We start from the raw sequence: 13,618 nt of genomic DNA on the forward strand, positions 1-13,618 counted from the left end.
CTGCCAATAGCAGGCAGTCGGAACGCGACCACGGGACTGTGCTGATGTGTTCGTGCATGCTGCTAAGCACGTGACGCGGCACATAGACAGACGCGGGTCCGTTCGCGTACGTAAGGCGTGTGCTATAGGCCAGCCTGCACGTACGTTACGACTGGATATCGGCCAATGCTTAAACGTTTGTGTAGGGGCATAGTTAGCCTATTGGAATGTTTTCAGATACCCTTCGTAATCCCATAGGCTTGCGCTATGGCTGAACGGACCAAGAACATTGCCTCCGTGGTGTTCCGCTCTTAGCAGGCTGTATGCTTGGCAATGATAACACAGGTTCCCGCACTCCTCACCACCATCTGTGTGTGGTTGGTGAGGGGGAGATGTATACTCCTCACCAGGTAGGTTTGCGAGGCTCGGAGTGTCGTAAGGAATCCGCCTCTCTCTCGTCGACCTAGCCCTCAGAGCGACCTTGGCTACCGCTACCGTCCAAATGCATGGCCGTAGGGCCATATAAGATGCATAGTGAATGGAGTCGAAAGACTCAAATGATAACGTAGGGTTGTCGGCCACTCAAGTGACCATCTGGCGCCCTATTAACGATAAATAGGGACGGGCGAAGGTAATGTAAAACGCGTAGTGTGAGTGGCCCTTCACACTGACGGGAATAACGTTACAGATGTAATGGATATCTACCGCTTCAACACGCTGTATGCAATGTACGAGAAATGTAAGCTACATTTCTACAGTGATCTACAAAAATATATTATTTTATGAATACTGTAAAATCATTCCCGCCAGTATGAGGGGCCACTCACTTTGCGGGTTCTCCGTAAACTTCGACTGTACTTACTTCCGGTAACAAGGTGCTAATTGGTTAGTTGAGTGACTAACAACCCTTCTTTATCATCGAGGCACCTCATACCTACTAATCTTGCATTCTTACATCCCGGCAATCATGTATCAGACGGTAGCGGTAACCTGGGTCGCTCAGTATGCTAGTTCGTTGAGAGAGAGGAGGGTTTCTTACGGAAGTCTGAGCCTTGTGAGCCTGCATGCTGAGGAACATACTTTACCCCTCACCACCCACACACAGGTGGTGGTGAGGAGTGCGGGAACCTGCGGTATGATTACCAAGCATAGAGCCTGCCAAGGGCGGAACACCATGGAGGTAATGTTCTCGGTCCGTTCAGCCATAGCGCAAACCTGTGGGATTGCGGAGGGCACCGGAAAACATTCCATCGGGCTAACTACGCTCCTGCACAAACGTTTAAGCATCGGCCGGTATCCAATCGTGACGTACGTGCAGACTGGCCTATAGCACATGCCTCACGTGTAGTACGTGAACGGACCCACGACTGTCTGGGTGCCACGTCACGCGCTCAGTAGCACTCAACGACACATCAACATAGTCTGGTGGTCACGTTTCAACTGCCTGTCATCGGCAGTCAGCGAACAACATACTACGCAGTTAGCTTGAAGCGCGTAACCAACGTTCAAGCCAGACTCGATGTTCTATTTCCCCTGCTCCTGGGGGCTAATAGAAATAGCCGTTCTTTTTGGGACTCACCGAAGCCGCTTCTCCTTATCTTAGGTTGCCTAAGTTGCTTGGCATAGTCCTGCCTTACTTCCTAGGACAATCTGGACATCGCTTCGTGGAGTGCAGGTTTTTTCATCCGGGCCACTGTCAATCAACGGGGTCCAATGTTGTCGTTAACTATAATCTACTCGTGAACCTATCTCAAGAGTCGGTAACGTAGCGATCAATAATATCCACTGTTCAGTAGCTTTTATGTTTTTTATTCGGTATCTCGGATATGTAACGGGGAACTTTGTTACAAAGTATTAAATAAAATTTTATGCTTCCTTCTATTTCAGCCTTGATTCTTGGTCGGCGATTTTGAATTTTCTAAGAAGCCTAACGGCATTAAGAAATAGAAATTTCAACGAAAATTTTAAGATGCTGAAAACTATTTTATTTCAAAAATTGAAGTGGGCAGGGGAGGGGGGAGGCCTATTTAAGAGAGATCGACTCATATCAAGAGACACGATAGTGGCTCGACGGCAAGTACATTGGACTGCAGTCGAGACACTATACTAGTATATACAGCAAGATTAGATCATTCAATTTTCATATAAATTTCTTTCGTCACATTATTAATTTAAAAGTTTCATTTAAGTTTAACCCTTTCAGGACGGGTATATTTCACAATGTCGACCGCGCTAGACGCAAAAAATTACGATATCTGAAATAAAAAATTTTGTTTTTTCTGTTACATGAGATCTAAGCACCCATGTCGAATTAAGAATTATGATTTGTTATGTCTATACAGGGTCTTTTCCTAACAGCGGAGCATAGGAGATTCGTGTTAGTTGACTATAGCACTCGGAATGATCGAATCTGAGAGCGCTGATTGGTCAATATTACGTAGTACCAACAGATAATAAACCGTTACCAATAGTTGGATACAAAAAATGAGATTCATCCGCCATATTGGTGTGGAGAAATGTTTACATGCTAATCCTAGCAGAAAGAGGTGTAAAAAGGAGAAATGTCAAATGGTAAGGTTACTAAAATAAAATTTGAAAATAATGAATGGAAAGACGAATATTTTTCATTTTCATTCAAAGTATTCAATTTTTACTTTACTAACGACAACATTTGACATTTTTCCATTTTACACCTCTTTCTGCTACGATCAGCATGTAAACATTTCTCCACACCAAAATGGCGGATGAATCTCATTTTTCGTATCCAACTATTGGTAACGGCCTATTATTCGCTATGTGAAAAACTGATGCTGCCACCTAGTGGTTTGAAAACATGAACTTTTGCCGGAAAATGTACGACGGTAACCATAGGAAAAAATTATAATCCAGTTAATATTCAATAATTAAATTAATATTAAATTGTGTATTTTGATATGGAGTTTGACATAATTGAATACTAATAAAAAATAAGACATTACTGTGATATTGAGTTTCATATAATTAGGTAATAAAATAAAGTAAGACATGACTGTGATACTACGTACAGGATTCAGGAAAGTGGCCCATAAAATAAACTTTCAGCCTCAAACATTGCCTAAAGGGCAAAGATTAGTTGATGCGAATCATGTAATTAATGCTCAAGAACTGAGAGAAAATGGAATAAGTTATATGATAAAAGCTGAGGTTATAAGACAAGCTTCTGTTAGTTGTATGCCATATTCTGTAAAATTATATGTAAGTTTGAAGTTAAACAAAAGCATGAGGTAACTCCATAAAAATTATTTATATTTACCTAATATTTTTTCAGATTGACAGTACTAGGAATATACAATCAACAAGTTGTACTTGTACATACAACAAAAGTAACAGATGCAAACATTTGGCAGCACTAATTTTATATATAAATTCTGATAATAGTTTAACCAAAACGAACTATGAACAATTATGGGGACGACCAAGTGAAAAAAAAGCTATTCAAGAAAGGTATGCTAAAGGAAGATATTTTAATGAAATGTTTCCTACTCAAAATAAACTGACAGTCAACCCATTTAGTGTAAGCATATCAGAATTACACAATTCATCTCATTTAAAAATTATTTTACTTGAAGCTATAAAAGATGATGATGAAGAATGTGTTCAAAGTTTAATGCAAGATATGCTAGAAACACTAGAAATAAATTTACAAAAAGAAGAATGCAAAAGTCTTGTAAATACTTTACTTTCATGTAATGTGTATGAAGTTTATTCAAAAGTGCAAAATATTTCTAAGGAATTAAATTATTTTTATCAAAAATCAATTGTTTTGTCAAGAGATAAAATTTTGGAATTAGCATTGAATACTGTGAGGCAATCAGGATGTGATACATGGTTTAAGGCGAGATATATAAGAATCTCAGCAAGTAAGGATGTCTACAGTATTCAAAGTCGAAAGTTTAGGTCTATCGAAGCAATAGTTGGAGAAAAGATGTTTCCAAAGAAATTGGATGTTGCTGCCACAAGGTATGGAAGAATTCATGAAACCGATGCTAAAAAAGAGTACGAACGTCTTTTCCAAGTTGAAGTAAAAACAGTGGGTGTTATAGTCAGTGAAAAACAACCATGGTTATGTGCCAGTTTGGACGGTATTGTCTTAAAAAATAGTAAAATAAGTAAAATCGTAGAGTTCAAGTGTCCTAGTAGCTGTGAAAAAAAAGCTATAATTGATTTTACTGCAAAAAAACCTTATCCTAGTTATTTAAAGGTATATGATGGGGTAATTGAATTGAGACAAAAGACAACATATTATACTCAGTGTCAAGTACAAATGTACATTGCTCAAATAGAGTTGTGTGATTTATTTATTTATACACCTGTCAAGAATGGAAGCATTTGTATTCCAGTTTCTCGTAATGAAATGTTTATAAAAGAAGTAATATTAAAGTGTGAACAATTTTACTTTCAAAATTATCTACCATCCTTATGTAACAAAGTTCAATTAGAGAATATACAACGAAATGATTCAAAAGATCTAACTAAAGGTGAAGGTGTACGTCACTTTACTGGAAATAACATTATTAATACAAAAACTTAGTTTAATTGTTTGAAGTTTAATGTTAATTTGTATTAGCATAAGACTGTATCAGTATTGCTATTTTATATTTTATATCTATTTTTAATTGTAATGAAAAAAAGCTTTAATATTGTTTTATCTTTATAAATTGTTGATTTAAGCAAAGCTTATAATAATATAAAAATTAAAAATAAGTAATTGCTAGTCAAATAAAATTTTTAAAGAATCGTTAAGTATTTTTAAAGAAAACATTTATTTATCAATAGTTACTACTTATTATAACAATAAAAAAAGTACATTAAATTGCTTTATGACACAAAAATATCTTATGAATTTTCTTTGTTATCGTTTATCGCAGAAATAATTGGTGGCTGCAAATTGACAAGAACGCAACAAACATGTACAATATCGTCAATATTATTAAATAAATGTTCAGGTATTTTATTTAAAATATGATATGTTCGTAGTCTCTGCATAATCCTCTCAACGTGGATCCTAACTTTTGCTATGTTGTATGTCTCATTGGTTTCCTGTTCAGTAAATTCACCCTTTTTTTCAAAAAATGGTGGCATAACAACTGTTGCACTTTTCCCTTGGTTATCTAGTATTTGTTTTATTTCTGGGAATCCCTTATCTGCTAAAACTACGTCACCTTCTTCTAGCAAATCTATTAAACCTGATTCTACAGTCAATTGAGTATCGCTTTTTCTACCTCCAGCAACTTTTGATTTAAAAGAGATAAAGCCTGATGGAGTAATTCCAACCAGAAGTTTTGCCGTGAAACCTCTTTTATAATGAGAGTAACAATAAACTCGATTTTCAACACTTATAGGCACTTCTATTCTAAATTCGGTGCAATCTATTATAACTCGAGTATTAGCATAATCGGGCTTGAAATAATCTGGTATTGTTCTCTTCACAACATTTTTACATGGCCAAAATACTAAGTCAGATGTAGCACAACTTAAATGGTGTAAAGTAGTATAAAAAATTTTGGAAATTGATGTTCTGTGTACACAAAATAAAACACTGAGTGCAGAAAATGTTAACCCAAGTTTCATTTTCATCAGGAAGATGAGCAGTTTATTTTCCTGTGAAATCCTGCTGTTATTTCCTGATTTATTTAATCTCTTCAACAAAAAATAAAAATTTTCAAACGTTATGCCTGCGAGATCCAATAATTGTTGCTCTTTTTGTATTGTGGTAAATCCAGCAAAAAAAGAGATTGATTTTTCTTGTTCAATTTTGGCTTCAGTATATTTATCTTCAAATGACTTAGGTGCTGTACCACATCCTTTATTTTTTAGCTTTTTCTGACTTATATAAATTGTAGGATTAGAGTCTGTAATAATCACAGTTTGAACTTCAACATCACAATAACTTTTGTCAGAAAACACTAATCTATTACAAATTAATGTTATCTGAAACTGCATATCTTTACAAAATATTTCTGCTTGGCATTCCGCATCCACAACTATTTTAGGTATTATGTTTTGTTCCGGTTCATAATTCACATTTGTATGGTATTCATTAATAAATTCATTATTTACATTACACGCAATTGCGTTATTATTTTCAGAAGTGTCTTGTTCATTTAAAGATTGACTGTGGGGTGTCTCATTTTTCTTTTGTCTGCGCATCATAAACCGAGAATGTCTGGAAAAATATCAGTACGAAAATTAACAGCTTTTTAAGTTTTTAATCATTTAGCATTTTTTTCTTATTTCATATTTAATATCTGATGAAGAGAACAAGGTTTCCTATATAAAGATAAAAATAATAGCTATAATTAAACATTATTTACGAAAACGTACCTCTTAATTGCTGCTTGTTGCTTTTTTTCGTCTACTTTATAAATTGGCGGAAATATTGTTGGAGAATAGTTTGGCGCATTTATTTCATCTCTCTTTACGCCTCCGATAAAATGATCGCTACATATATAACTCCATCGTTTTGGTATCCACAGTAATCCATCAGAGCTAAATTTATACAATTAATATTACACTGATTTCTTTATTGAAGTAGCATAGTACAAAATATTGGCCTAGTAATAACTAAGGTTATATCACTTACTTTATTTTTCTCACTGCTGAGATCCATTTCTCCCTTTGCTGCAACTTATGTCGTGCAGATGGGAATCTGTAAAACTTACATCCACTATTTATACCATTATTTTTACAGCCGACGACACAACAATTTGTATGGCTCATTTTTTAAATAATCACAATAGAATTAGAATATTTTCCGGCAACGTTTACCGATTTTGCCACCATGAGCGCTGCGATACGTTTCCGTATCCCCTCCTTTAGTTTGCACATAGCGAATATGTTGGTGCTACGCAATATTGACTAATCAGCGCTCTCAGATTCCATCATTCCGAGTGCTATAGTCAACTAACACGAATCTCCTATGCTCCGCTGTTAGGAAAAGACAGTGTATGTGCCCGCAACGGAAAACGCCCCTCATAAAATAGAATTTATTAATTGCTCTGGCTTTGAGTACCCGCAATAGAAAACCCCGTTGATTTGATATCATAATGTCATGTTATAAAAAGCAAGAACTTTGTAAATATAAAGACTTCGATTTAAAAATATCATATTATAATTTATAGGCAAAAGGCCAAAATATATGAAAAATACTTGGGGAGTGAAGTAGATTCCTCTGACATTTACGACACCCTTGAATATATAAAAAAACATATGCAAAAACTATAATCAATATCACTCGTACTTAAAGTAAATAAACAATAAATAAACAGCACACATTGGTGTATTTATAACGTCAATGAGCACTATTCGGATATCAATACAAGTAAAATGAGTCAGAACGCTTATTTACGTGACCCGTCCCGAAAGGATTAAACGTCGTATGCATTTAAAGACCTTTCAAATGAGACTTCAAGTATGAAAATCAGTTCATGCATTCCAGATATATAGGAGCCATAAGATTGAATCATGATATAACATTTAAATTTTTTACATTTTCTTCTTCCGAGTATGTCTCACTCTGAAGTTGGCTACTTAAGAGCTATTAATCGTTATCGATTGGTGTATGTACACACGCAAATATATACGTAATCAACAAACAAGTGAACAAATAAAGAAACTAACATACTGAAGTTGGTTATTAATCGATTATCGTTTACTATAGATTATTGATTACTGATATTCGATTATTGATTACTATCGATTATCGATTGAGGGGTGTGCATAGACGCACTCATACACGTAACCAATAAGCAAACATTTTGAAGTTGGCTACTTATGAGTTAACAATCGATTATCGATGAATAATCTAATATTTAATATCAATTATTTATCAATAATTAATATTAGATATTAGATTATTCATTAACGATGGGTAATTCATTATTAATTATTGATTTATGGATATGTATGCACTTTTACACTTTTGTAGCTAATAAGTAAGCAAACAAACAAATAATCATTTTTTGTTTACAACAATTTTATGTGAAAATGATAATTTTATTATAATTTACTCCTTTTTTTTTAAAGTATCTCCATTTAAAACGATCTGAATTTGAAAACTATCTTTTTGTCTTCAAACTCTGAGGTTGTTTGCTCTGAACTTGCGAACGTTTTACTGAATCTACGGCGGAATATAGGATTTTAAATAAGCGTTGTTCTCTGGAGTGCACGATTATATATGTATACTTACCTGCTTTTTGTTTACTTATTATAATCATTAAAAAACGTAGTGAGATACCAAAATAGACAGACTTCGCCTTTAGAAAAACGGAGCGCAAGTACATTGATCCTACTTAAACCGATCCTATATTTAATAAAATTAATATTCCAATTAAAAAACATGGTGTGATTCAAGTAATGGGCAAGCATTAGCATCCTTTTTAATAGCCGTAAGAAAAATAATCAATAAACAAATAAGCTACTTGCTGGCCCCGTAACTTATTTGATTATTGAATATTTTTCTTACGGGTATTAATAAGGATGCTAATGCTTGCCCATTAGTTGAATCACACCATGTTTTTCATTTGGAATATTAATTTTATTAATAATAGGATAGGTTTAGGTGTGTCACATTAATGTACTTGCCGTCCTTTTTTTTCAGGCGAATGCTGGTTTTTGGTGTGTATATATATATATATATATATATGTAAGGAAACTTCTCTCGAAATAAGTACAAATAGAAAAACAACATGTACTATCAACACTATTCACCTTTATTTTTGTTTTTATTATACAGCAAAATAGGTCAGTACCCTACTGAACGTTAAATTCAACTGCTACAATTATCTCCCCTCTCCCATTGCTATTGTTTTGAAAATAGCATAGTGGCGCTCTTACGGAAATCCGTACAACCAAAACCTCTCCAAACATCGGCCACTCTAACATATATATATATATATATTAGGGTGATTAAAAAAAAAGCAAACAAAAATTTTTTTAGTGCACATTTTTTTATATTTTATGCATTAAAATAGAATTTTTCACCAAAATTTGACCTCTGTAACTCAATTTTAAAAGGTGGCGCAATTCATATCATTATAATTTGTTTACTGTATAATATTTTTTTCGTCATAACCTATCATAAAGTTACACTATTCACACAAAATCAATACCATATTGTTTCTTTTAAGCATTTAACCGTACTATAATCATTATTTAGCTATTAATAATGTAACGATTTCGAGGAAATTCATGAAAGAACGGTATGGGCTATTATGCTGTCTTGCCATGGCACTCTATTTTGGCTCCTTAACTCTCTTTGCCACCGCTAGGCGGCCATTCGCTGAAAACTACTCATAATACTTACTAACGTCATCTCATAACTGAAGGATCATCCAAAAAATAAAACTTATTCGAAAGGCATTTCATGATAGGTTATGACGAAAAAGATATTACAGTAAAAAAATCATAATGAAATATATTACGCCACCTTTTAAAATTGAGTTACAGAGGTCAAATTTAATGAAAACTTCTATTTTAATGCATAAAATATAAAAAAAAATGTGCGTTAAAAAAATTTTGTTTCGACTTATTTTTAATCACCCTAATATATATACAGAGTGGAATGATTACACCGCACTTGTTTTAAAGGAGTGATTCCTAAGACTTTTCTACGCAAAATCCCGTTGTCTATTTTTCAATCCAGCCCCTGGTTAAGGGGAGGAAAAGGATAACATTTTGCGCGCAATTATATATCACCTTCATAAATGCAGTAGTATTGGTATGTACGCATGATACATGGGAGTAATCAGCGAGAGCTTCCCGCTCTGAGGATTTACTCTCCTCTTATATTGATTTTTCCAGTATCGGTGAGGATTTGCTGCCGGTTAGCTCATTTGCCTTTTTATTGATAAACGGAAAATTTTAAATTTAATTCGTGTTCTCGCGGAAAAACTAACTCGTACGCGAAATTTACCTACCGAGAATCTTGGTTAAATTTTATTGTGCATTCTAATACAATTTAATTTCGGATGCCAAATAATTAATAGGCAAATCGGTATAATGCCAATAGAATTCGATCAGAACTACACACTTTAAACCAGGACTGTCCTCCAGTCAATGAGCGCACAGTTATGCCAAGCTAGTAATCATTGACTGTAATCAAGAAAAGAAAGCTACAGCCGAATAGTCGCGTCGTTGATGATTAGCCTAGTAAATAAAAAGAATTTGCAAGAAAATGTTTATTTATCTGATTTTTTAAGGAGCAATTTAAGGATGGGCAGTATTGTAAATGTGTTCCATATGGCCACCTCCAGCATTGTTGCATGCTCTTGCTCGTCGGAGAAGATTTACTTGGACAGTGACTACCATTTCAGGTGTGACCTCCGTGATAACCACAACCAATCCCGCTGCTATTTCTTCCTAATACCGTATTAAATATCTTCCCATGTTGAACTTTTCTTTTAAGGCTCCCCAAAAGAAGAAATCTAATGGATTCAAATCAGGAGATCTAGCAAGTCAAGGGATGGGAGCACCACGGCCGATCCACTTGCCAGGAAACTTGCAGTGCAACACACCTTTCACAGTGCCCACATTATGCGAAGCTGCTCAGCCGTGTTGAAACCATATTTTCCGTCGAATTTCTAAAGGAACATCTTCTAATAGCTCTGGAAACTGATTCGTTAGACATTTGGCGTAAATCTCTCCTATCAATATAAGAGAGAGAGAGATGCTAGGATTCACGGTCCAATCTGTAGTAATTTTACAATCATCATGAATTACAAATATTATTTTAATTTAATAAATGTCAATAAGTGTTAGAAACTTACTAAATATTTTACGACGATGGCTGCTCAGAGATTGACCGATCATTTAAATGATGATTTCTGTTCTCTTATTGCAAATGGGTTACTTTCGTGCCAATAGTCGTCGTTTCGCATGTTTATAACACCATTTTTTGCAAACATGCTTTCATCAGAGAATAGGATACAATTTATGAAATCGTTTTCCTCTCCATGTTTTTCGAGAAGCCGATGAAAAAATTGCTCACGGTTCTCATAATTTCTTGGCAATAATTCCTGTACACTCGTGTACTTATAGGGGAGCATCGATTCGCTATGGAACACTCGCAGTACCGTGGTGTGATTGTTGCCTATATCTCTTGCTAATGCTCTTGTGCTGATCTGCAACCTCTCTAGCAATTCTCGCATCACTTTATCCTGAAAAGCAGGAATGCGTAATGTTATCTACCTGCTGCTATCACTGTAACTTGGCGCCAAACTGCCTGTCTTCCGTAGACGCTGCACAATCGTCTTTGATGATTTTGTCCAGTTGTCGACGATTCGGGAACTTCTCCGCGGACACTCTGGCGGCCACGGTAGCAGAAGCGTTATTCTGTCAGTATAGCAAAAGCATATCGCAATATTTGTTATTGCTATAACTCATTTTTAGGGCGTTTCTCGGGTTCGAAACAATGCTGGACTTATGTCGGTAAACTGATAATAGTTATTCCAGTTCCTAATAACAACCACTAATGGTGCGAAAATAGTACTTTGCTATATAAAAAGCAGAGGTGGTTAATATTATCAATTGAAATAAATGTTATCAGTTTACTGACATAAGTTCATCTTTCTTTCGAACCCGAGAAACGCCCTAAAAATGAGTTATAGCAATAACGAATATTGCGATATGCTTTTGCTATACTGACAGAATAACGTTTCTGCTACCATGGCCGCCAGAGTGTCCGCGGAGAAGTTCCCGAATCGTCGACACCTGGACAAAATCATCAAAGACGTTTGTGCAGCGTCTACGGAAGACGTGCAGTCTGGCGCCAAGTTACAGTGATAGCGGCAGGTAGATAACATTACGCATTCCTGCTTTTCAGGATAAAGTGATGCGAGAGTTGCTAGAGAGGTTGCAGATCAGCACACGAGCAATAGCCAGAGATATAGGCAACAATCACACCACGGTACTGCGAGTGTTCCATGGCGAATCGATGCTCCCCTATAAGTACACGAGTGTACAGGAATTATTGCCAAGAAATTATGAGAACCGTGAGCAATTTTTTCATCGGCTGCTCGAAAAACATGGAGAGGATAACGATTTCATAAATTGTATCCTATTCTCTGATGAAAGCATGTTTGAAAAAAATGGTGTTATAAACATGCGAAACGACGACTATTGGCACGAAAGTAACCCATTTGCAATAAGAGAACACAAATCATCATTTAAATGATCGGTAAATCTCTGAGCAGCCATCGTCGTAAAATATTTGGTAAGTTTCTAACACATATTGACATTTATTAAATTAAAATAATGTTTGTAATTAATGATGATTGTAAAATAACTATAGATTGGACCGTGAATTCTAGCATCTCTTATTGATAGGAGAGATTTACGCCAAACGTCTAACGAATCAGTTTCTAGAGCTATTGGAAGATGTTCCTTTAGAAATTCGACGGAAAATATGGTTTCAACACGGTTGAACAGCTTCGCGTAATGTGGGTACTGTGAAAGGTGTGTTGCACTGCAAATTTCCTGGCAAGTGGATCGGCCGTGGTGCTCCCATCCCTTGACTTGCTAGATCTCCTGATTTGAATCCATCAGATTTCTTCTTTTGGGGAGCCTTAAAAGAAAAGTTCAACACAGGAAGATATTTAATACGGGATTAGGAAGAAACAGCAGCGGGATTGGATGTGGCTATCACGGAGGTCACACCTGAGATGGTAGTCACTGTCCAAATAAATCTTCTTCGACGAGCAAGGGCATGCAGCAATGCTGGAGGTGGCCATATGGAGCACATTTACAATACTGCCCATCCTTAAATTGCTCCTTAAAAAATCAGATAAATAAGCATTTTCTTACAAATTCTTTTTATTTACTAGGCTAATCATCAACGACGCGACTATTCGGCTGTAGCTTTCTTTCCTTGTTTACAGTCAATGATTACTAGCTTGGCACAACTGTGCGCTCATTGACTGGAGGGCAGTCCTGGTTTAAAGCGTGTAATCCTGATCGAATTCTATTGGCATTATACCGATTTGCCTATTAATTATTTGGCATCGGAAATTAAATTGTATTAGAATGCACAATAAAATTTAAGCAAGATTCTCAGTAGGTAAATTTCGCGTACGCGTTAGTCTTTGCGCGAGAACACGAATTAAATTTAAAATTTTCCGTTTATCAATAAAAAGGCAAAAGAGCTAACCGGCAGCAAATCCTCACCGATACCGGAAAAATCAATATAAGAGGAGGTTAAATCCTCAGAGCGGGAAGCTCTCGCTGATTACTCTCATTTATCATGCGTACATACCAATCCTACTGCATTTATGAAGGTGATATATTATTGCGCGCAAAATGTTATCCTTTACCTCCCCTTAACTAGGGGCTGGATTGAAAAATGGACAACGGGATTTTGCGTAGAAAAGTCTTAGGAATCACTCCTTTAAAACAAGTACTGTGTAATCATTCCACCCTGTATATTTATAAATAATTAATGTATTATAGTATTAGAAGATACCTTTTGACGTAAAACAATTAATCCAATCACAACAGGAGATTTTAATATCCTTGCTGCAATCCACATCGTGATTTGTTGAATTGCCTGCATATAGAATAAGGTGAATTTAGCTAACGATTTCCTTACGGATCAACTATGAATACG

General features: G+C 35.6%; 2 protein-coding genes across 2 annotated transcripts in view; one reads left to right on the top strand and one right to left on the bottom strand.

Moving 5' to 3' along the window:
• LOC136784022 (synaptic vesicle glycoprotein 2B-like) overlaps positions 1–13,618 on the top strand; it is a 162,711-nt gene that overhangs the window by 79,983 nt on the left and 69,110 nt on the right. The window lies entirely within an intron of this gene.
• LOC136784032 (uncharacterized) lies at positions 4,855–6,738 on the bottom strand. Its single transcript, XM_066744485.1, has 3 exons — positions 6,602–6,738; positions 6,343–6,507; positions 4,855–6,184 (listed from the first exon to the last, which is right to left on the bottom strand). The coding sequence occupies exons 1-3, from the start codon at positions 6,736–6,738 to the stop codon at positions 4,855–4,857; spliced, it is 1,632 nt and encodes a 543-aa protein (XP_066600582.1).

Source organism: Prorops nasuta, unplaced genomic scaffold (assembly GCF_024137725.1).
Source record: "Prorops nasuta isolate Cenicafe-Biocafe unplaced genomic scaffold, Cenicafe_Pnas_1.2 PNAS00045, whole genome shotgun sequence".
NCBI lineage: Eukaryota > Metazoa > Arthropoda > Insecta > Hymenoptera > Bethylidae > Prorops > Prorops nasuta.

Excerpts from the sequence above, each read along its gene's own strand:
- LOC136784032 (XM_066744485.1), bottom strand. The coding sequence starts at position 6,738 with ATGAGCCATACAAATTGTTGTGTCGTCGGCTGTAAAAATAATGGTATA. Across the intron at positions 6,508-6,601 it reads TCAGCAGTGAGAAAAATAAA|CTCTGATGGATTACTGTGGA; the intron begins GTAAGTGATATA and ends GTATAAATTTAG. Across the intron at positions 6,185-6,342 it reads CAACAAGCAGCAATTAAGAG|ACATTCTCGGTTTATGATGC; the intron begins GTACGTTTTCGT and ends ATATTTTTCCAG.